Raw genomic sequence first — 24,376 nt, 5'->3', positions numbered from 1 at the left:
AGTAACCCGATTTAAATACCTCGGAAAAATGATAATAATAATTCTAATAATAATAAACAACCTAAACAAAAACCTCAATCCAAATAAAAACAACAAAACTAGCTAAAGCACAAAAATTAACTGGGTACATCTGCAATAAAAAGTGTTTATCCATAAACACCAAAATAAGTCACTACAACACAGTTATAAAACCGGAAGCCACATACGCAGCAGAAATGCTCTTCCACCTGAACGAACAAAGACCCAACAGACTAGAAAATCAAAAAAGAATTGGAAGAACCTGCATCAACAAAAAGTACTAGAAAGATGGGCAGTGGTGTGAATCATACCCAATAATACTGTGTACAGAATTAGAACCCATCACTGATACTATGTGTAAGAGGAGACTAGGATTCTTTGGACACAAAATGCAAGATTTGAGATATCTGAAACAGCTGGTTCAGTACAATCTCGACTCGAAAAACACCAAGACAGGATGTAGATGAATCAGAGAAGTTAGAGAGAATCTGAAGGAAATTGGCCTTACATCAGAAGGCACCACAAACAAGATAAAATTAAACTAAAAAATCAAGGATAAAAACACTTGCTTCACACTCACAAGAAAGAAACTCTCAACACAAACATTTTCAACACCAGAAAGGGCACAGAGATTAGAATGTATGAAAAAATACTGGGAGGATTGCAAGGCCCAAATAGTCCTTTCAAAGGGATTTGTTTAATCGACTGACTAAAATAATCCTATGTGTTCATAAAAAATTAAATAGATATTAAACCAGAGACATTACAAATATCACAGAAATTGAATATTATATATAAACATTTATTAAAAATTGTATGACTAGAAGATGCTCTTTGTGTAGTATTATTGTTGATTTTTTGTGCTTTAATGGAGTAATTGTAATTATATATTTCTTTCTTTTACCATTGAACTTACTCTAGACATAGAATGTTTACAAATAATAAACCACATTTTGCAACAATCTAATTTTCCAGTCTACTTCAGAAACTGCCCAAAATTATTCTTATAATATTTATAGTCTGTATTTGTTGATTTTAATCTCTTTTTTATTTTAGCTCCAATCATTAATATTTTTGACATGTACAAATATTATTTTGTTTATTGCAGATGACAAAAGTTTATTCCAGTGGTTAATCCAGAAAAATAAGGAAAACAAAGTGGTTAATAAAATTACTCCTGAGAAACTTATTTCATTTATCAAAATGCCTAAAAAAATTGATTTTTGTATGAGTCCCCAGAAGAATGAAAAATATGACAAATTTAATGCATTGAAATATGAAAATTTAAAATTGAAAGAGATTCCTAACTCATCAGCAAATTCAAAAATGCATAGTCGTATACCTACATCTTTAGAAAAGGAATCTCATCAGCTTAAAAAATCTGGAAAAAAAATTATGTATGATGAAAGAGAAGGGTTATCTGATAAGACCATCCGTAATAATAAAACTACAAAAACATTACAAAGCAACCTTCATCAGCCAAAAAAAATTTCTAAAGAAAATGTTACTCCTCAAAAGACTGAAAAATTATATTGCCAGCCTTACAATAAATCTTCCAAATGTGTGAGAAACTTAGAAAAGTCTGATTCTTTATTAAAAAAGAACTCTAATTGTCACATATTACCTAAAAAGTTGAGGAAACCTAATGAAACCTTGCCAGTTACTTCTGTTTATGCTTCTGCTTCTGCCTCGACTTCTTTGAGTGATGTAATTTTTTTTAAACTGTTTAATTTATTAAGATTTTAATACTTAGTTTAAAATTGTTATGAAGTTAAACATTGAGAACTTTTTATTAATAGCTCAGTCTGTAGAATGAAAGTTTTCCCCTTACATGCACCTTGGTCTCTAAATTAGTACTGCTTTCCAAAAATATGGCCGTAATTTACACATTTTGATTGTTTATCCATTTAGTTTACTGAGCAGTGTGGGAACAACATTTCCTACCCATCCGTATCAAATTACTACATTAATTTGTTTTATAATGTTTGACTTTCCTCTTGACCTTAATTTATATTCAAGTCCTTAAAGATATCTTTACTTATCTGTCTTCTAAAATGTAGGAGTGCTGTAAAGATGAACAAGAAATGAGTCATTAGATACTAGCAGCATGTAGGAATTTTATTTCTGCCATTTATTTATCTTATTTTTATATTTTTTTTTAGAAAGTACTCAAGCCTCATTGTTATATATCAGTATTACAGTTATAATTTTCATCTGTTCATAGAAAATAATTATAGTTGCTGTTACTAATAACTGTTCTTTTTATTTCCAGTGCTTATTAAGTTATTACTCTTCCTTTGGGTTATGAAACATCAGTAAAGTTACAACTCTGTGACATATGGTCCTGGTAGCCTTCATCCTATTACTCTTTGGTAGTGCTGTGATTACAGTCCCATCCCGTTACACCCCATTAGAGAGGATATTGCAGAATTGGCAATAGGTTTTTGATTGCGTAATGGATTTGTCTCTCGTTATATGACAGTCCTAGCTGTCTTCTTACAATAAGCATTTTTCTACCATCTATGTGGATGTGGATTTTTTGACATGATATTTAATGATCAGTTATATAATTATTTTAGCATTTCTTAGTTTATTAAAATATGATTTCATAATTATATTTGTAACTAAACACTTCCGAGGTCTTTTTTCAATTATTAATCAAATTGTAGCCTTGATCATCTGACCTAAATGGATGCTTGAAAACATCAGATATGAAATAATTCACAGATAAAAAGGGATGATTTGGGTTATGTACGAGGGTTATTTTTTTCAAGGTCCGATTGGTCACAAAATTAAAATCACAGTGAAAATAACAATTTTTTTATTTGTAACAAGTACTTACATAGTTACGCTATTTCTCTACATAGTCGCCACTCCGATTTAGACATTTGTCGTAGCTTGGTACCAACTTTCCAATACCCTCGTCATAGCATGGAGTCGCCTGTGTTTTCAACCATGTTTCTACGCTGGTCTGCAGTTCGATGTCTGTGCCAAAATGTTGTCCTCCTAGCCAGTGTTTCATGTGAGCAAAGAGGTAAAAATTGGATGGAGCCAAGTCCGGGCTGTGTGGTGGGTGATCAAACACTTCCCAACGAAAATGCTACAGGAGCTTCTTTGTTACAGCTGCAGTGTGCGGCCGAGCATTGTCATGGAGAAAGACAATGCCTGATGACAACATTCCTCTCTGCTTATTCTGAATTGCCCTTCGTAGACGTTGAAGAGTCACGCAGTATGAAGCTGCAGTGATGGTCATGCCACGTTCCATGAATTCCACTAAGAGAACCCCATTCCGGTCCCAGAACACGGTAGCCATACACTTTCTGTTGGAGAAGATTCGCTTGAACTTCTTTGGTTTTCTGGGAAAATGAGAATACATCCACTGTGTGGATTGTTCTTTTGTTCCTTCAGTTTCGAAATGGACCCATGTCTCATTCGCTGTGACAATTTTGTTAAAAAAAAAAATCTTCTCCTTCATTGTGTAGCGCTGGAGAAACATTAGGGAGGCATCCATTCTCATTGTTTTGTGATGGTCGGACAGCATCTTGGGAACCCATCTCACACACTGTTTGCGGCCACTCATAATGGTGTAGAGAGCTGACCTTGAAATTTCAGGAAACTAATCATTCAATACAGAAATGTGAACCGATGATTTTCTCGAAATGCCTCATCCACTCGCTCAACGAGATTATTGGTTGACACTCCCTACCTTCCCTGACCGTCTGCATCTTGAACATCTATACGTCCTGCTTTAAAGTTCCTGCACCATTGTTGTACTTTGCTGTCACTCATTGAAGTTTCACCGTACACATTACTTATTCGTCGATGAATTTCAGCCCCATTACACCCCTCAGCCTGAAGAAATCAAATTACCACAGGCACTTCACACTTGGCGGAAGATGCTATTGTTGTAGACATGTTTACGGGCTAGCTGCGTGTTCAGAACTAAACGAAGTGAAGTGGCGTGATTGAAGGCCATACTAGAGTTGCTGTGCAACACATAAGCGCAAAGGTTCATCCGATTTTTGTGCGGGTTTTTATTTTGTGATCGATCAGACCTTGAAAAAAAATAACCCTCGTATATAAAATTAATCTATTAAATGAGATTTTACTTTTTTAAATTAAGAATTCTAAAATTATGAAAAAGTATTTTGAAAAGCATGTTTATTTTAATTCTAAAGAAGAAAAATTGTATACACTGTACATCAATGAAGTTCTGGTGTGCAGAACTTTATATTAAAGCACATAATATCCTTAAAATTTATTTCTTGAAAGTTTGCTTTTCAAGTTTATTTTCCATTTGTGTGTTAAACCAATGTTGTAAAAGCAGTATCTGTATCATATGCCATCCTAACTGATTACTATATTGTAAATTAATCCCATTTCAAGAATTCTTTAAAGAAATTTATTCTCTTCTTATCACATTCAGTGATAATTCATACACACTGGTCAGTGTCTTCATTAATGTGGTATGCTTCTTAATTTACTACTGTCATAATGTGTAAAATTACATTTAAGTAATCAAGTGCTTTTAGTAATTACTCATGTAATAACACATTACATTACACTTAAGTAATATTGTACTACATTCCACTCTGCCAGTAAAATGTCAGCACTGAACACAAGCAGAGATGAGGGTTTGGTATTATATGTTAACAATGCACTTTTTATAAATTTCTTATTGTGACTACTTATTTTGACAAGGTCTGTTATAGAATATCAAATAACCAGAACTCATTATGAGTATTTTTAAAGTTTTTTGTGTGAATATTATTTTGTTTAAAATATTAATATATCTTTTTACAGGTTAATCATATTTTTGCCACTGAAGAAGAAGAAATTATAGAGCTTCCTAGTAATTTATCTATTGACACATTATCACCTAGCAGCACCTCTAGTAGTCCTCCAGGCTCTGTGTCACTGCCTTTACAAAATGATGACCCTTCACAGTCTCCTTCAGGTATTGTAATAATAATAATAATAATATTAAAAAAGCTTTTTTTTTAACTTGTGTTAAGTACAAAACCATATAGCTTGTAAACACACCAGCTAACTCTTGGAAGTAGGAATGCTGAACATAAGGACAGGCACAAAAATGTACCTAATTATGATGATGGTATTAACATGTACGATCATCATTCAAAATGCAGAGATCCAGGTTCTGCCTCAGTTGATCAACTTTAGTATCTTAGGAAGAACATGATGATGAGCCCATGAATAGTAATGGGTGTTGAAATCACCAATTAATAGGCAGCGCAAAGAAATTTGTGAAAAAAGATTGGACTGATCATCCTCACTGATATCAAAATTTGGAGGAAGGTTTGGATTACAGATATTCATTTTAAATGGCACTATTGGTGCCATTTAAAATGAATATCTTTACTGAGACTGCAGGCATGTTTGTCACTAGCATAATCTGCATGGCTAAGATTATAATATTCTTCAGGAAAAGAACCACACCTTTACATCCTCTGCCCTCAGTTTGATGGTCGCATCTTTCACAGACATTAGAAGTCACAGGATGAAGTGAAAAGATGCTTCATCGTGTAGACAGAGTTGAGTCTTCAGCAGACATAGTATTAAAGGATTTTCTTCCTTTAGTAGATTTTGATATCCTCATGGCGAGAATGGAGACCACAAACATTCCAATGATTAATATTCATTCATACCTGTAAAAATTACTTTTTTGTCGTTAAATGTAAAACTGCATGCAGATAATTTATTGAATATTATCCAGTCTTTCTTTTTTGTAGATTAAGACTTTTAGGAAGTTCTTTGTTTCTTTATGCACTTCATGCACCACCACATCCTCGAAGAGACCTCAAGATGATGGTGGGGATTTGGAAGCCTGGGATGCCAGAGATATTGTACTAGGTGATGATTTTTGTTTAGATCCCTTCATTGGATCTTAATAGTTTGCTGCATAGCTGATGCAGTGGGAGTTTTATTCTCTACTGTACCAACTGAAGTGGTTTTTGGTAAACCATTGTTGGTCTTTTCACCAAAGATATCCTTCTTGCCAGTACTTAACACTGTAGTAACAGGAGTGAAGGATTTTCCTGGTCTGACAAAGCCTGGACCAGTTTGGTCAGTTCTTTGTACCATGCACACTCCTCCTTTTGTACATTATTAGAGAGAGCCTGAACAAAACTAACACCAGGTGTTACAGGATTCCTCATGTTGAGGGATTTTCTGTACTCCCAACAAGCCAAAGGAAAGGACACTATTTAATACTAATCCTTAATATATCCCGTACCTCTTTATAAAAGAAGCATTCTTGAGATCTTGCTGAATGTGAACCCTAACATACTTTTCAGCTTCAAAGCAAGCGCTATAATCATGTACCATATAGCTGCAACACGCACAAACTTGCTTCTTTGTGCAAACTATTTTGTTGTGACCAAAACCCTGACACTGAAAGCAGCATCTTCGGTTTGGTGTATATGGTCGCACACAGACAAAGAGATTGCCAATTCTTATTTGCCCAGGAACAGTTGGAGCAGAAAAGGTTAGAATAACTGAAGATACTGGCTCATCAATGCCATTCTCTTTCCTCATAATCCTCTGTACAGAAGTGACAGAGTGCAGTGGTAGCTGCTCTGATATCTCTGATAATTCTGCACCTGCCAAGTCAGCAAAAGATTACTCACTTGCTGGAATTTAGTTTATTATGAGGCTGCACTATCATTTCATCCTTCCTTGTGTACCAAAGGGCTTCCAACTCTTCATCATTCATTATTCACCTCGGTGAACAAGGACGCCACTCCTAAGATTTTAATTGATTTCAGTGAGCCTCGAGCTGTTAATATATATTTATTTATTAAAAAGGGAGAAACCTTAAAAAATAATTTACCTTCCTTACATTACATAATGTAGCCCTTTCCTTTACATTGCTTGGCTGTTTATCGCTCAACACGTCTTCAGTTGACATCAGTCAAAGTCTTTTCAGATCTCTGTTTTTGTTGGTTTTTTCATGTGGACCAACAACCACTGAAAGATTATTAATTGGGACCTATTTGTAAGACTTTATCATCATCACTTAAAGTTTTTACTAATTATAATACACAATGCTTCATTTTCAACCATTCAACAAAATTTTTCTCTTGCTTGATTGAGGAATTTATAATTCTAAGCTTGCTGTTCTAGTTCACTGATTTACCTTGACTATATTTGGTTCATGATGCAGACATGATCAACATGTTCTGCTGACACGTCTTCCAGATGTTTTCCTTTTATACAGACACCCATGTTGTTTAATTACTTTTGGGGTATTCCATTTTAATTCAACAAATGATTAGTGCATCACTATTTTTTATTTTTATGATATTTAGTATGTGATAACTACCCACCTTTTAGTGGAAAAAAATATTGTTTATATATATATATATTTTTTTTTCTTGAGTAATAGACTATTTTCTAACTCATCAACAGGTAAAAAGAGCCATTTTTGTCACGTTTTCCACGAGCCTGTAGCATTCTTATTTTACATTGTACAGAGGGTCAAAAGGGCTTTTTGGAAATAGTGAAGATGGAACTTCATGTTAGTGCAATCAAGATTCATTTTGTTACCTAACCAAATCTTGTAATGTTTACTGAAGTTATATTTACAAATTGTTTCTTTTTTTTAAATTTTGGGCCCAAAATAAATAATGATGGCTTGAGGTAACAGGCCTGTTTTTTACCTTTTAACTCTTACGTACTAGTAGTACTTATAAAAAAAAAATTGCTGCCAAATCATATAAATGGTTGTCAAATAAATTTTTAATCAGTAAAAAATGTCAATTAGAAAAGTGGCCGCCAAATCATAATATTTTGAAAATGTGTCATTTTTGGGGCCCAAAATCCACATGTGGGATAGGTGGCAAAAATCTGAAATGTTTATAGCAAGTAGTGCTTTTTATGTACTTTAAAACCATATAAAATTTATTTTGTTACCCAAAGGGGTTGACGAATAACGAAGCCAACAAAACCGCTAAAACACCATTCCTTCTAACCATAAACAACATATCCAAAAATACTGATATTTATTTTTTTCAGATTATAAAATTACAACAAAACTCATTAGAATGTATAAATTGATAATTAATAAATAGTCAATTACAAAATAATAAACAATTCAAATACATTAACAAGTTGTTCAACTCACTTTTACTTTTATTTTACCCCCACTAATGGAAGTTATGGATAAATCTTGCACTCTTTGATAATAAACTTAACATAAATAAGTGTTCCTGCCATTTTTTTTATTGAGTAGAACTAAGTCCTCATTCATCTTGGATGTAATGTTTCCTCTTCCAGTAAACAGAAAAATCTCTGAAGGCATGAGAATTTTTAAAATATTTTCCAGTTGAACCCATGCTTGATTATCCCTCAATGATTTCTTGAATGAAGTACCAGGACCCTGGGATGGAAAAAGTGTATTCACTATTCCTCTTCATTTTCAGTATTTTGACTTCAATGACTTCACCTAACCACCACTTGTCATCGTATGCACAGCAGACATAATTTTTACATTTTGGCTTTGGTAAACCTGTAAACCAATCAGAAACACTAATGTCTTTGTGTACCGATAATAACATAACCGAACGATTCTTGTTTCTGGGACTGCTCTGATTACCTGATAAAGAGAACAGGTATTCTTCAGTCTCTTGAACATCTTTATTAGAACAGAAAATAACTGTTATATTTTTAATATTGTCTTTACAGTAATTGTACATTTCAGAAGGTGTAACAATTTGATTGGTGACTGTCCTTTGAAGGCTTGCTTTAGTCACAGTCCTTTTTATAATTCCACCAATACCACCACATGGTCCTTTTCCATGGTATGACACAAAAGAATGCCATTGAGCTGCGATTTCAAAATCTTCTTGATGGTAGCACAAATTTATGAAATTTTTTTTGTTTTTATTCAGAAAATTAAAAAAATTTTAACTTGTGGTCACAGTGTTTTTACTTTATTTATAACCTACTTTTTGAAGCAGAATGATATAGTATTGTGCTTGAAGTACTTACTAATCACACAGTAGCTTTGGCTTTGTAATTTTCTTTTTTAAAATATATGAGAAATAGATGTAATGTGGCATAGGTTTTTGACCAGTGGTATAACTAGACTTCACCCTGTATCACGAAAGGAAAATTTTGAGAAAAGTCTCCCATTACAATACATTCACCCTCAAGTTTTTCACCAACAAGTTTTCCTTTTTAATGTTGAGGAAATTAGCTTGTTTCTTTGCAACAAAATGATGCCTTTTTAGATTATTTAAAGTTTCAGTAAGTTTATCTAAGTACTCTTGAAATGGAAGAATTTGAGTAGTTAGTTCACAATGGTCAACAGAAACCCACTGTTTGAAGATAATTTCAGAATCAAAATCATCCCAGCTCTCTTGCAGTAATCTGAGCAGTTCATTAGTGCCTGGACATTTTTCACACTATGACAGCATGCATATTTCATTTTCTATGTCACATACCATGGTTGAAACTAGAATTTTATAAAAAATTTCATTTTTAGAGCAGATAATGAGTTTTACATTTTGGTGAGACACATGCAAATACCTTTTCGCCGATGTGCGGCAAAATTCCACTTGTTTTAATTAATTGTTTGGTTTGACAGGTTAAATACGGATAACATTAAAGTCATTTTGAATTTTTTGAATGCTCCAACTGCTTTGTAATAAACTTAAAATATTAATTTTTTCTGGATTGATGTAACGGTTTTCATTTTATCCTTTATTTTAATGATTAAGTCTTCATATTCCCTACCTAAATCAACATAATTTTGTGGTACTAAACTGGTTTCTTCTGTAGAAAATTTAAATCAAAGGAATCGTTTAATTTACTGGTAACTGAATCGGCAAATTGTAACTTTATTTTTTAAAATTGGTTCCTTTGTGCTGTTCAATAATTTTTTAACCTTAACAGGGGAAATGCCAAGTGCTGAACAAGCTTTACTTACTGATTTGACTATAACACATTGAGGCTCATATATATCTTGACATTCCAGTTTGCTTTCTGTATCATCTTGTGGTTTTCTGTATTTTGTTTACGCATTTTATACACAGTGCTCTGCCTGGAATTAATTTTAAATCTGGATTGTTTGTTGAAATCGTCAAAGAGATTTCTTAACCAGTTTACTGTGACAGCTAAATGTGTCGGAGCAAATTTTCCCATTAATTTGAAAATATATGTAAATATTTGGTTATATTAAAAGTAACAGATATTTTTTGTTTCTATACATTACTTCTTAAAGATATCAATGTTATTTGCTGTTCAATAAACTCTAAAATACTGTGCAATACTGAAGATCTGTTGTAAGTCAATTTGTGATGTACTGTTTCAGTATGAATGCCAATTTATTGTAAGTCAATTTGTGATGTACAGTTTCAGTATGAATGCCAATTGAACACTCCATAATCAATTTTTATAAAATGCAAGGGTTCTTACAATAACAATACAGTTAGTATAAATTATAAAACTACCAATTGCACCTCACTTTAATTTATCCTAGTTTCTCTACAGCTAAAATAAAAATTTCTCTAATTAATAAAATTAAAAATAAAAGATATCGCATAAAAGAGAAGTTCACTGCTAATAAAATTACTTTATAAACAAGTGTTCATTACCTATAACTACAATATTAACACTAATAACAATACAGCCTATCACATTGAAATCAAAACAGTAACTGAGCCTTCTATGTTTATATTCAGGATTATGCAAACATTCATGTCCATGCATGTCTATTCGTGTTTAAACATGAGTTTGTGTATATGAATCGTCGTACCTTAAGTAACAAATTATTTAGAATATAAGGTATCTCATAGACATATCAAAATATTTTGTATAGTAGGCCTACATTATTCTCTGAAAAGATTCTTGCTGTGAATTTTTTGGATACATTGTTCACAGTTAGAAGGAACAGTGTTTTTAGTAGTTTCGATGGCCTCATTACTCGTCAACCCCTTTGAGTAACAAAATAAATTTTATATGGTTTTAAAGTACTTACTGCTTTAAAAATGTCAGATTTTTGCCATCTGTCTCACATGTGCTTTTTGGGCCTAAAAAATGAGACATTTTCAAAATCTTACGATTTTACGGCCATTTTTTTTTAATGAAGGACATTTGGTAACAGTCCAATTTTTTTTATAAGTACTACTAGTAACTAAGACTTAAAAGGTAAAAAAACAGGCCTGTTACCTTAAGCCCTTCATTATTTATTTTGGGCCCAAAGTTTGAAGAAAAAAAACAATTTGTAAACGTAACTTCAGTAAACATTACAAGATTTGGTTATGTAACAAAATGAATCTTGATTGCACTAACATGAAGTTCCATCTTCACTATTTCCAAAAAGCCCTTTTGACCCTCTGTACAATGTAAAATAAGAATGCTACAGCTCATGGAAAAAGTGATGAAAACGGCTGTTTTTACCTGTTGGCAAGTTAGAAAATAGTCTATTTCTCAAGAAAAATGTTTTTTAAAAATATAAAAAAAATATTTTTTGGCCCCAACAAGATGGTTAGTTATCATATATCAAATATCATGAAACTCAAAAATATGTGATGCAATAAAAGTTTTGAAAATTTGTTGAATTAAAATGGAATCTTTCCAGTCATAAATGGATTGCTCTGTTGGTGATTATTTATTTTACTGTAATTTGGAGTGTTGTCTAAACTGAAATGTTAATAAATTTTGATTGTAAGATAGAATAATAATTAGAATTTGTAATATTTGATTTAATTATAAATAAAATTATTATTATTACTTTTACTGAATCATTGCTGCTTAATAGTAATGGAGTTTATTTTGACTAATTTGAGCAAAAGGCGTTGTCCACAACAGTAATGACTATCTTATCCTACCAAACTGGTTATGCAACATAATAAATAATATTAATGTCAACAACAATAGTTATACCAATTTATAAGCATGTCCTGTAAAACCATATTAATTACTGTCTTTACGTACAAAATTTCAATTATTTATATATTTTCAAAAGTGGCTATTTCATCTGTAATAACTGTATATTTTATCTAAGTGCATACTATATACATTTTATATATATAAACACGTTCAGCACAATGGCCATATTCTGGTCAATAGCCTATACCTTAATGCTATTTTAAGGTGCATGGCACCATTGATATTTCTCCATGCGAATGATTTTTTTTCTGTTTCATTATCTGATGGCATTAATTTCAAAATTTGGATATTTATTATGCAGAAAGAAAATGATGAAAAGATGTTTGGTTTGAAGGACATGAACTTGAATAACTATTTCAAGAATAGCATGCTACATTCCTTGAATATAAAAATCCATGGCAAGCTATTATAAAAAATATCTGGTACAGTTGCTGTGTGAGATGGTTCCAAAATTCTGTCATTTTAGAAACCATATATAAAGTCAATTTTATATTAATATTTTTAAACTTAATATTTAAAAATGTATTATATATTTATAACAAATTGGTGTTCTAATGCGCACTCAATTATAATGTAATATGAGATTATATTTACTTTTTATCTAAAATCTTAAGTATATTGCTATAAATAATTTTTTTATGTTCCAGTCTGTTTAACTGGTGCCCCCAATGACCCGATGATATGAGGATGATAGAGTAGGATATGTAAATGAGATGTAGTCTTGTACAGACTCAGGCCCACCATTCCTGAGTTGTATGTTTAGTTTAACCCCAACCATCAAAGTATACTGGTATCCACTGTCTAGTATTCAAATCCTTATAAAAAGCTTTTTTAACTTTTACTAGGATTCAAACTTCAGAACCTTCTTCAACTTCCATAATCAACTGTTGAACAAGTGATTTTGCAACAACGAATTTACTACTACTACACCAGCCCAACGGACTATAAACAAATAACATTTTTTTTTTTTTTTTTAAATCGATCAGCAAACAATAGTTATTGTAGAAAATTGACATAATTTTTAGATGGATTTCATTTCTTATCAGTATTAAATTTAATTCATTTAAAAAGCTTAACTTTTTTCATTCTTTTGATGCAAGTGACAGCTTATTAACTTTAATGAAATTTTGCAACTTTGAAACATTGCAAAATTATGGTATTTTATACATTTAAAATAATTACTTAACTTTAAGCACTGATTATTAATAACACTCTTCCACCATTTTCATGGTCTGCTCTTAACAATGACCAAGTTAAATTATTTATAATTATAAGAAAACAACATTTAATAGATTGCAGATGAATTTAAACAACATAAACATAAAATAGACATAATAATTACTCAATGTGATCTCTATATAGTTCTTAAAAAACAAAATAGTGGACAGAAGGAAAATAAAAGGGAAATCTTCATTTTTCATAAGCATTTTTTGTTCATTTTGATATGTAGAATCATATTGAATTGAGACTTACCTTTATCTTTATTGCATTAATTTAGATATTTTACTGATCTTAAGTGTTTATTTTTCTTATCTTTTGTGCTAGTTACATATAGTTGATTTGCTATATCAGATAATAACTTTTAAACGTTTATTTTCGTATGCCTTAAGATGTCTGGAAGTATGCTTCATACATTTTTCCTTTAATCACACTTTATTTTGTATATTCTTTTAGATTATATATTTTCTATTATTGAAATATTGTAATATGCTTTTATTTGAATTGTTTACTCTACTATTTCCTTCGTAATCATACATATTTATTAACTCATTAATATTATGATTTTTCTTCTTTTTTTCATTCCTCCCATAATCTTTAGGCACTGTTAATATCAGTATAGTTACGAACAGAAAGACAAATGTTTTTTTCTTGCCCATTAATTTAAGTATAACGTAATGTTAATGCAATTAATAAAATTTTTTTCTCTGTAATCATTCATGTTATATTTTTTCAGGAGTAATAAAAACTCAGACGCCTAAACATGGAAAAAACACAAGAGTTGGGCGTCCTTCATTAGATCTCATAATAAAGAGATTTCGTGATTTAAAAAATCGATCAAGAGAATCAGCTCAATCTAAGATTACTGAATAAACAAATGTGCAGACTTGATTGTTATTTAGATATTTTCTATTAATGTTATTTTATTATTATTATTATTATTATTTAATGTAAAAATAGTTTTTTAATAATTTTTAATTAATTTTGCAATAATTTTTTTATTCTATAATAATAATAATAATAATAATAATAATAATAAAATAACAGTAAATATCTAAATAACAATCAAGTTTGCACATTTGTTTATTCGGTTTGTTTATTTATTTATAATAATTTTATTATTTTTTTATTAAATACTCTTATAGAAATATTTTAAACTGTATGATAAATGTTACATAAATGTTATTTTTAATATTTGTTCAGATTAATATGTAATTGTATTAGCACATAATAAACAGCATGACAGCTTAGAAAAATTTAGAACTTATTTATTTAGAACTTCACAAATGTTACTCAAAAAAAATTTATAACTGAACAAAAATTATAAATTCCATGCTCTACAATGTGCAATAGGGAAAAATTGCAAGTGATATATAATTTGCTATGCATGCTATGTCCACATTTTGGATCAGCCACATTGAATCAAACTTTTTAAAAAAATAGAAAGGACATTGATATATGCTTTTTAAAGTAAACATTTACAAGAAAAATGTTGGGGAAAACAGTTTCCAATAATGCCTTCATTTTTGAGTTATAAAGTTGTAAAAAGGGAAAAATCATTATAGTATAAAAACGAAGTATAAAATACGATAGTAATATTAATTACAGATAAGATGCTCCTTAGTAACTTTTTTATTTCATATTAACTGGTGAATTATATACAGTAACAAACATTTAAACACTTAATGTTAGAATTAATGGTCCAAACACTAGTAATAACAGCCTTTATAATAATAAATAATAGTAATTATACAAAAAACTAATAATTTTCAACACTATTACAAATTGAATGGCTAGGTCACCTGATATTATTTACTTAAATTTTAAAATTTAGTTAATTGTTTTTGGTCCTAAATTATTTAATAAAATCAATTTTGAAAGCATACCATTCTACAATAAACGTTAAGATACTTCCCCTCTACAGCGTGGCAAGTGAAGTAATATCCATTTATAACTTTTATCATGTGTGGTGGTATTTGTGCAGATTTGTCAGTTATACGCATTTTCAAGTCATCAGTTTTACAGTTTCATTTTGTATACATTATGTTTTAAGTAAGTCCAATATATATATATATATATATCAAAATGGTGATGTGATTGTACAGATGAAAACCTTGGTCGAACCGATTCTGAATGATTCTTTTACTACTGTACAGTATAATTTAATAGAATTATTCCATGAGTATAATGCTTAAAAACCAATAGCTTTTTCTTTTGTGTGTAATAAGTCATGACTAAAAACAGATATCTATGATATGGTTCCTATAAATAGAATTTAGAAATTAAATTAGAGTTTTGTTGGTTCCTCTTTCTCCATTATTAATTGGTTTACAATGAGTTTCCAGAGTCTTTTTTCTTGAGCTGTTATCTGTCTGTAGTTTGTTCCAAGTTGGAGCAATGATCTATCTTATGTACTTCAGCCTTTAACATAATGTTCTTAAAGTAGTGTATATTAAGATATGCCTTTTTTGCTTAGAATGGCATTAAGTAAGTAGGCTTTTAAATAAACATAAATATTTTTACATTCAATTGTAATATTGGTTTTATTGAAGTATGTTTCTTAAGCAATTAGAATTATTGACTTGGAGTGAAAAAAGGTTTAAGACTCCCGATGTAACAATTTGAACAATGTAATCTAACGTTCAACAATTTTGCCAACTTATTTGTCTATAGATCTGTGGATAAAATTAACACAAAAATGATAATTTTTGTGACTAATCTACCTAAATCATTTATATAACAGAAATTCTTTTTAGAACATTTTCATTGACACAATTAATCACTGATGGAGGATAAGGAACTAAAGAAGTAATGCAATAGGAAGACCATAGAAATGTTGGGTATAATGAACGATAGGTTGATACCACTTAGGTAGAAAATTTGTGTTGATTTGGAAGTAGTGGAGATTGTATAGGATAATGCTAGAGCTGGAACGATCCCTTGAACCAGTATGAGAATGAAGATACTTGATATGTAAAATAAACAATATTTAATAAGAGATTCACTAAACTATCAGACATATTAAATACATATAATGATACACTCACTGAAGGAGCAGAACTGTATTACAACAAATACTAAATGCATCTACTTGCTGGTAGAGTAAAGTCGGTGTTGCTGACAACAAATGCTGAACACGATTTAAAGATTGGTTACAAACAAACCTTATTATGAGTTCTCCCACCTCTTCTCAATGTTGAACAGGTTATATAAAGTAACTAAAAGTGTTTTTTAAGTATACCACTTAAATGCTACACGAGTCATATTTTTAATATTATCTCAAAAGAGCCGTATTATAAACGGGATTCATATTGTAGATAGTTACTAGGAAACAAAATTGTGAAAAAATATTTTTAATCTACCTCAAAAAAGGAGGTTTTAATTCATATTACAATATGTTAATTTGATTTTTAAAGTAACAGGAAACTATTTTATGTTGGTAAGCTTGTTCTATAGATTTGTCTTAGTACAATTACCTAGACGTATAGATAGTACTTAGAACATGGAATGGAAATTTTTAATGTTTGAAAAATGTGTTATGCCTGACGGGAATAATAACCAGACCATTTGGATGAAAAACTGAATTGCAACCTCTCAGCCACTGAGGCCTACAAAAAATGTTAAATGTTATTCTCAAGAAAGGTTGTGCCTCTTTTTGAAGAATAATCTGAATCTCATATCAAGTCACCAACAACCAATATGGAATTTTATATATATGTACGTTAATAGTGGTTGTTACGCTAACTTAACTATAAACAACATAAAAAATTTAATAAAACTGAAATTTAGTTGTTACAGACGTCACTTTTCTAAATTATATCGTTTTACTTAGTTAATATAATATTAAAAATTAGGAAAAGTCAATTTTGGAAATTTAACAGAAAAAATTTATCTTAAATTATGAAAATGTTTTACGTAATAGTTAAGAATATATTTTAAATAATTATTTACATTAAGTTTTAGTTTTATAAATTTCCATTATCAATTGCAAGAAATTTATAAAGGTGAATTCTCACCTTCTCACACCACTTAATCAAACACCTCAGCTGTCATATGGTCCTACTATATTTGTTTTTGTTTGACTTTTTTTGTTTTGCATTAGAGGAGGGAAAATCTGCAACCAGACGCCCAGCAGCCCGTACTGCTGGGTGTGTGGGGTTTCCTACCAAAGCAGGGACCCACTAAAAACCCTCCCCCTCACACAATGCAGAGATAGAACTACCTTAAGGTACACTTCATAAACATTTGTCAACAGGATCACCTGTGCTGCCTTCAAGCGGCAGCTACTAGTGTCCCCCGGGAGCACCCAGTGGAGGCAATCCTGTTGGACCTCTCTGCCCACTCCTGAAGGCTGGCCTTCCACTGCCACTCTCAGCAAGCACTCCCTATCTTTGGTCCTCTCCTTTCATTTTTGTAGATAGGACCTCTCTGAACCAACTAGTAGTAGTGATTCCACCTACTCTCAGAGGTGAACATAATATTTCATTATGTCCTCAGAGGAGCACTCTTCCCTGAACTGTTGCATTGGGGCCCATCTAGGGCACTCCAAAAGCATGTGTTCACCATTATTAACCTGCCCATAATATTGACAGTATGGGGTTGTTCGCCTACCTCTTACACAGGTATTCATTGAACGATCCATGACCCGAAAGCCACGGACTGTCCAAAAGTCAATTTCACCTCATCCCCTGACAGAAGGTAATAATCTGTATCTCCAACGCCCAGTAGAAGCATTATTCCATCTTTCCTGCCATTTGTTCAACAGTGTGTTGCTAGCCTCCGACCTCTCTACTCCATGGTATGTGGACAACACTCTTCTGCCAGTAGGTTCATCGGTGGCATCCCCACTATGACCAGCACTGCCTCTAGAGAGACTGTGATAAGCCTGCGCCACCCAGATAGCTAATCTTCTGTATATCCTTTTAATTATCGACTTATTTCGCACTATCCCCAGTGTTCCACACTAAACTGGTGCTGCATATAGGTTCATTAATGTTCTCAGTTTATTCACGTTCATTCTTCGTTTAGCCATCCTGAGCCCTCCCTGACATTTGTCACTAATTTGCACAGCACTGAGGACACCCTCTCCACCTTTTTGCATGTTTCATCAATATGCATTGTGTATCCCCTGGTTCTGTTGAGCCAGACACCTTAGGTATCTGGCTCTGCTAGAGGGGGGTCAACTCAACTTCCTCCAAGCTGATAGTGAGCTTAGGGATAAATCTCCTCAACATAATCACCATCTCCGACTTACTAGCCAAGACCTTCATTCAGGCCTCTCTTTGCCATCCATCCCACCAATCTCACCAGAGTTTGATAAGCCAGTAGTTTAACTTCTTTCATCAGACTTTAACTTGAACTTAATTACCTTAACCTTTGTTAATTTTAGATACCTAATTTTATATTATTTTAATAATAGGTGTTGTCTTCATGTTGGTTCTTCTTGGTTGTACTTTTACCTTTTTTTAATTAGATTTATTTTTGCTTCCGCTTGATGTTAATCTGAATATTTCTTCATGTGTTCAGGGCAAGTTTCCTTCAAGTTGCACTGATGTTGTCTTTGATATTTTCTTTCAGTTCATCCAAATTGTGTTGGTTTTTGAAAGAATTTTTTTCAGATAACTCCAGAAATAAAGATCTAGTAGTGAAAGATCAGAAGGGACTGTGAAAATTATAGTCCTCTAATAATTATATTTATCAAAATATTCACTTTACTATGTAGTCAAATTGGGGAGTGTGGTTTCTGTAAAAAAAGAATGGGTTCAATCATTCTTCGATGCGAATTGAACACCAGACACCAAACTTCTGAGAATACTCTTTTCGCTGTCTTTAATGATAAACATGAGAATTCTTAAAACTCAACATTACTGTTTTGATTTTTAATTCATATCTAGAAAGATGAAACCAAGCTTAATTTGGACAAAACAAAATTGTCCAAAACGTACACCATCGTGAATGAAATGTTTGAAGCATTTACAGAGTATTGAAGTCGTCTGTTAAAAACAGATTCTCAGAGTTCTTACACTACTCAGAAATCAAAAGTGTATTTGCTACAAGATTTTCTATCATTCATTTTTCTGTTTTGTATTAGTTTTATGGATTAAAGAATACTCTACTTCTACTATTTCCCAGAATTAAAAATCAAAAACTTTAATACTCTTATTTATTTGGGTTTGTATATAAAAATATTCCCTACATACATGCAATTATGCATTTTTAAGTGTTTATTTTACTCTTTAGTTTTGTAACTTCATCGAAGCTAAAATACAAGTAGCTCTAAAAAACAAGACTGCTTGTAACAGAAAATTATGTTCTGTTAAAACAAAACAAGGTCGTTTTTTACATTGGTGTAATACAATTAAGTAATGAAACACTGCTGGCAAATCATCGCTTGAAAAAAAAAAGAATCATCAGACCTTCTGATCAAAAGTTATGCCCGGACAAATATAAAAAAATATATATATAGATGATTATGTTAATATTATTCATGCTTTCTGTAATATATTTGTGCAAAACATAAAAAATATTGAATAAAAATTGTGTTCCCTGTTTTTATGGTAAATTACATTACTCTATATTACTTCTTTATGGTCTCAAAAGTAAAACGATGTAATTCTTAATCTATACGAGATGAGATAAAATGAGTAATTCTACACAAACAGTTAAAGAAAGTAGACTCAATGCTGTTAATTTTATACTTTTTGAGAAACTTATGAAAAAAAATGGCCAGAAAGCAAATTAAAAAAAAGACATGCCGCTGGCAACCGCAGTGTACTGCGGTTACTGGAGCTATTACTAAAATTTTCCAGCACTTGCCGAAAAGTGCTTCTAGTAATAAAATTGAAAACAAGAGTGTAAATAATGAAGTTTCAATAAATGATTATAAATGGTATGAAGTTATAAATAAATGAGACACAAAATATTCAGATCCAGATAAGTCGCTATGCAAATAATAGAAATAAATATAAATACGCAGATAAAGTATTTAGATCACAAATATTCTATATTATAACTCTCCAGGTAAAAACAACCATTTTTGAATATTGTGATATTATTACATAAAATAAAACAAAATGCAAAACAATAACAATGTTTTGCCTTCAATGCAAGGCTTTATCAAATGCAACTAAAAAAAAAAAAACAATCTAATCAATCAATGTACAACAATATTAGATGAGTCCACATACAGTGACGAATTGGTAAATACACCTAAATCGCCACATGTGGAAACCAGAACAACTCACATCCCTGCACAGCAGTCATACATCACACAAATTAAATTAGATGAAATATTATATTACACTAACATACAATCCAGTTGATCCGTTAATATCCGATCTGTTATTAATAGAATTTTACATTTAATAATATGAATCATTTCTAGTACTACCAATCTCCGGTATTATCATAATTCAAAATTTTTACTTGCTTATAATTTATTTTCTTTTTTGTGTTTGGATAAGGCTGTATCTTTATGCGCTTCCAAACGCTTTTTAAATATTACATGGCTTGCCTTATATATTGTCGCTGGCAGACATTGCATTGAATGCTATATACTACATTAGACTCTTAAAGCTTCTCAATTTGTGATTTCAATTTAGAGAAAAAGCGGTTGAAGTTTTTAAACGCCACATTGAATTCTTGTTTAAAAACATCTTTAATTTGTTCTGATAAATTCTGGATATATGGAATGGTTATACAGTGTTAATAGTTTTCATCACACGCAGTAACTCTCATGATGCTGTTGTTACATTCACAATTTATATTTTTATTAAAAGCTATCCTTGTAAGTATTGTTAACAATTTTTGTGGGGGTAATTATTTTTTAACAAAAAATTGTTTCCTTAATAACATTTCTTCTATTGACGGGTCAGTAAACAGAACCTAAAATTTTTACTACAGCCCTTTTATATAACATATCTACCAGATGTCTTAGTTACTAAGATTTACTAGTGTAAATTTTTCTATTTGGGATATAGTCATATCAAGAAACACCAGACATTTATCATATTCCACCTCTTGTGAATTTAATATCCTTATGACGGTTAAATTCATTCGATATTTCCTCAATCTGATTCTCCAGCAAATGATAGAATATCTACATATCTTTTGTAGAAAGCCACTTTGACCGTTATTTGGAATTTGCAAAATTCTATCATTGAATTTGCCAAACATACAGAAATAGGCGATACCTTGCCTAGACCATGACATTGATCATAAAATTTATACTCGAATTTCAAAAACATGATATTTATACACAATTTAATTCCACTAATAAAATCCAATTCATTTACATTGGTGAACTCTTTCATTTCCTCCCATTTACTTTTGCTTGCCTATATGGCTAATTCAACAGTTATGCTAGTGCATAAGAGAAACCGCATTGAAAGACACAAGTTGGTAATTTTCCAGTATATTAAAGTGATAGTATGCTATTGCAATATAATATTTCAAATAATTTTAACTTGTGTGATGTATGATTGCTGTGTGGGAGTGTGATTTCTCTTGGTTCAAGTGTGGTTTAGGTGTATTTACAAATGCGTCATTGTATATAGATTTGTCTAACATTGTTGTACATATGGTTGATTAGGTTATATTTACTTTTTTTTAGTTGCGCTTGATAAAGCCCCGCATTGAAGACGAAACGTTGGCAGGGATCGGGATATGTCAAAAAAATTTATTTATAATACGATTTAACTTATTTTACCAATATATATTATTTACTAGAAACGAAGAATGTTTGCAAAATATGGACTCGCTAGTCGAGGCTGTGATCGAGATATATCAATAAAATTTATTTATAGTAAGATATACCTTATTTTACCAATATATATTATTTACTGGAAACGAAGAATCTTCTCAAAATATGGACTCGCTAGTCGAGGCTATGATCGATATATATCAAGAAAATTTATTTGTAGTATCATTTAACTTATTTTACCATTATAATTTAGTTACTTGAAACGAAGAATGTATGCGAAATATGAACTTTATAGTCGAGGCTGGGATCGGGATATGTCAAAAAAATTTATTTATAGTACGGTTTAACTTATTATACCAATATATATTGTTTACTTGAAACAAAAAATGTTGAAATATTGACTCCCTAGGAGTGGCTGGGATCGAGATATATCAAAAAAAGTATTTATTGTACGATTTATCTTATTTTACCAGTGTATATTAGTTACTTGAAACGAAGAATGTTTGAAAAATATGGACTCCCTAGGCGAGGCTGGGATCGACAAATATCAAAAAAATTTATTTATACTACGATTTAACTTTTTTTACTAATATGTATTAGTTACTTGAATCGAAGAATGTTTGCGAAATAATGACTCTCTAGGTGTTGCTGCTTGGAACGAGATATATCAAACAAAATTATTAATTATACGATTTAACTTATATTACCAATATATATTATTTACTCGAAACGAAGAATGTTTGCAAAATACGCCCTCGAAAGGTGAGCCAAGGTTTTGGAATATAAAAAAAATTATTTATAGTACGATTTAACTTACATTACCGATGTATATTATTTACTTGAAACGAAGAATGTTTGTAAAATATGGACCCGCTCGGTGAGGGTGGGATCGAAATATATCAAAACTATTTATAGTACTTTTTAATTTATTTTACCAATATATGTTGATTACTTGAATAGAAGAATATTTGCGAAATATGTACTCCCTATGTTAGGCTGTGATCGATATATGTAAAAAAATTATTTATAGTACTTTTTAACTTATTTTACCAATATACAGAGTCATTCACGGGAACCGGATGTTTTTGAAGTCGATTGTACTCGGACGTTCGTGGTGGGAGGGGCACGTGGCTGGTGTCTGACGTTACCTTTGTTCATAGCATTTACATTTTAGTCGTTGAGATGGAGCCGTGGACGCTAGACCAACGCCTGTACGCGTATGACAGTTTTGTGCGAAATGAAGAATCCGTAACTGCTGTTCAGCGAGATTTTCGCCGTCGGTTTAATATCCATCGTAATGCAAGCGTCCCTTCTCGTAACACAATATTGCGATGGGTAAACAACCTTCGAACAAGCGGTTCAATATTGAAGAAAAAACCACCGGGTCCCCGACGAACTGCTAGCACTCCGGAGAACATCGAACGAGTAAGAGAAGCCATTGTCAGAAGCCCACGCCGCTCTATTCAGAGGCATTCAGCAGCGCTTCAAATGAGCACAAGTACGGTAAGACGAATTCTGCATACAGACCTGCATTTCCATCCTTACAAGATAGCCGTCGTGCAGCAGTTAAACGAGCAAGATTTCACGCGGTGATTACAATTTTGTCGACAAACGCTTACCGTTTTTTGAAGAAAATGAAAATTTGTTATTGTTAATGAGTGACGAAGCCCATTTTCATCTGAATGGCTTCGTCAACAAACAGAATTGCCGGTATTGGGCAGAAAGAAACCCACATAAGCTACACGAGAGACCACTTCATAGCCCAAAGGTGACTGTCTGGTGTGCAATAGGAAAGGTCGGTGTTATTGGACCATATTTTTTTGAAGAAAATGACGCTGCCGTAACTGTAACAGCTGATCGTCGTAACATTGCGATGTTGAATACGTTTTTCATCCCTGAGTTACGAAACCGGGGAATCGATTTTCAAAATGTGTTATTTCAGCAGGATGGAGCTACAGCGAAAGCAACGATGGCTGTTCTCCGTAACTTGTTTCCGGGACGTATCGTTTCCAGGTTTGGCGATATTGCTTGGCCCCCACGGTCCCCCGACTTGGTAGTTGTGATATTGAATATTCAATAATCAATATGCAATATTCAATTTTTATTTTTCAATATTCAATATGCGATATTGAATTTTTGAATTATCAATATTAAATATTCAATAAATGAATATTCAATTTTCAATATTAAAAATTCAATAATCAGTATTTAATATTCAATTTTCAATATTCAATAAATGAATATTGAATATTAAAATTTCAATATAAAAAGTTCAATATTCAATTTTCAAAATTAAATTCTCAATATTCAATTTTCAAATTCAATAAATGAATATTCAATTTTCAATATTAAATATTCAATTTTCAGAATTAGATTTTCAATATTCAATTTTAATATTCAATATTCATAATACAATTTTCAATATTCAATAATAAAAATTCAATAATCAATTTTCAATATTTAATTTTCAATATTCAATTTTCTATATTAAATATTCAATTTTCAATATTTAATATTCAATTTTCA

General features: G+C 31.3%; 1 protein-coding gene across 5 annotated transcripts in view; it reads left to right on the top strand.

The window, feature by feature from the left end:
- LOC142329266 (uncharacterized) overlaps positions 1–14,127 on the top strand; it is a 48,647-nt gene extending 34,520 nt beyond the window's left edge. For 2 of the 5 annotated variants that reach the window (XM_075373691.1, XM_075373693.1), the window contains exons 11-13: positions 1,127–1,725; positions 4,822–4,975; positions 13,886–14,125. In XM_075373691.1, the coding sequence (XP_075229806.1) occupies positions 1,127–1,725; positions 4,822–4,975; positions 13,886–14,022 (890 nt within the window). In that variant the 3' untranslated portion in view covers positions 14,023–14,125. Of the gene's footprint in view, positions 1–1,126; positions 1,726–4,821; positions 4,976–13,885 lie in introns of all 5 variants that reach the window. The other 3 variants (XM_075373694.1, XM_075373690.1, XM_075373695.1) reach the window with 3 other exon arrangements.
- Positions 14,128–24,376: the final 10,249 nt, after the last annotated feature.

The sequence above is a fragment of the Lycorma delicatula genome, chromosome 8 (assembly GCF_047948215.1).
Source record: "Lycorma delicatula isolate Av1 chromosome 8, ASM4794821v1, whole genome shotgun sequence".
Taxonomy (NCBI): domain Eukaryota; kingdom Metazoa; phylum Arthropoda; class Insecta; order Hemiptera; family Fulgoridae; genus Lycorma; species Lycorma delicatula.
Note: the sequence above shows the minus strand (reverse complement) of the source record. Positions and strands in the feature narration are given on the sequence as shown.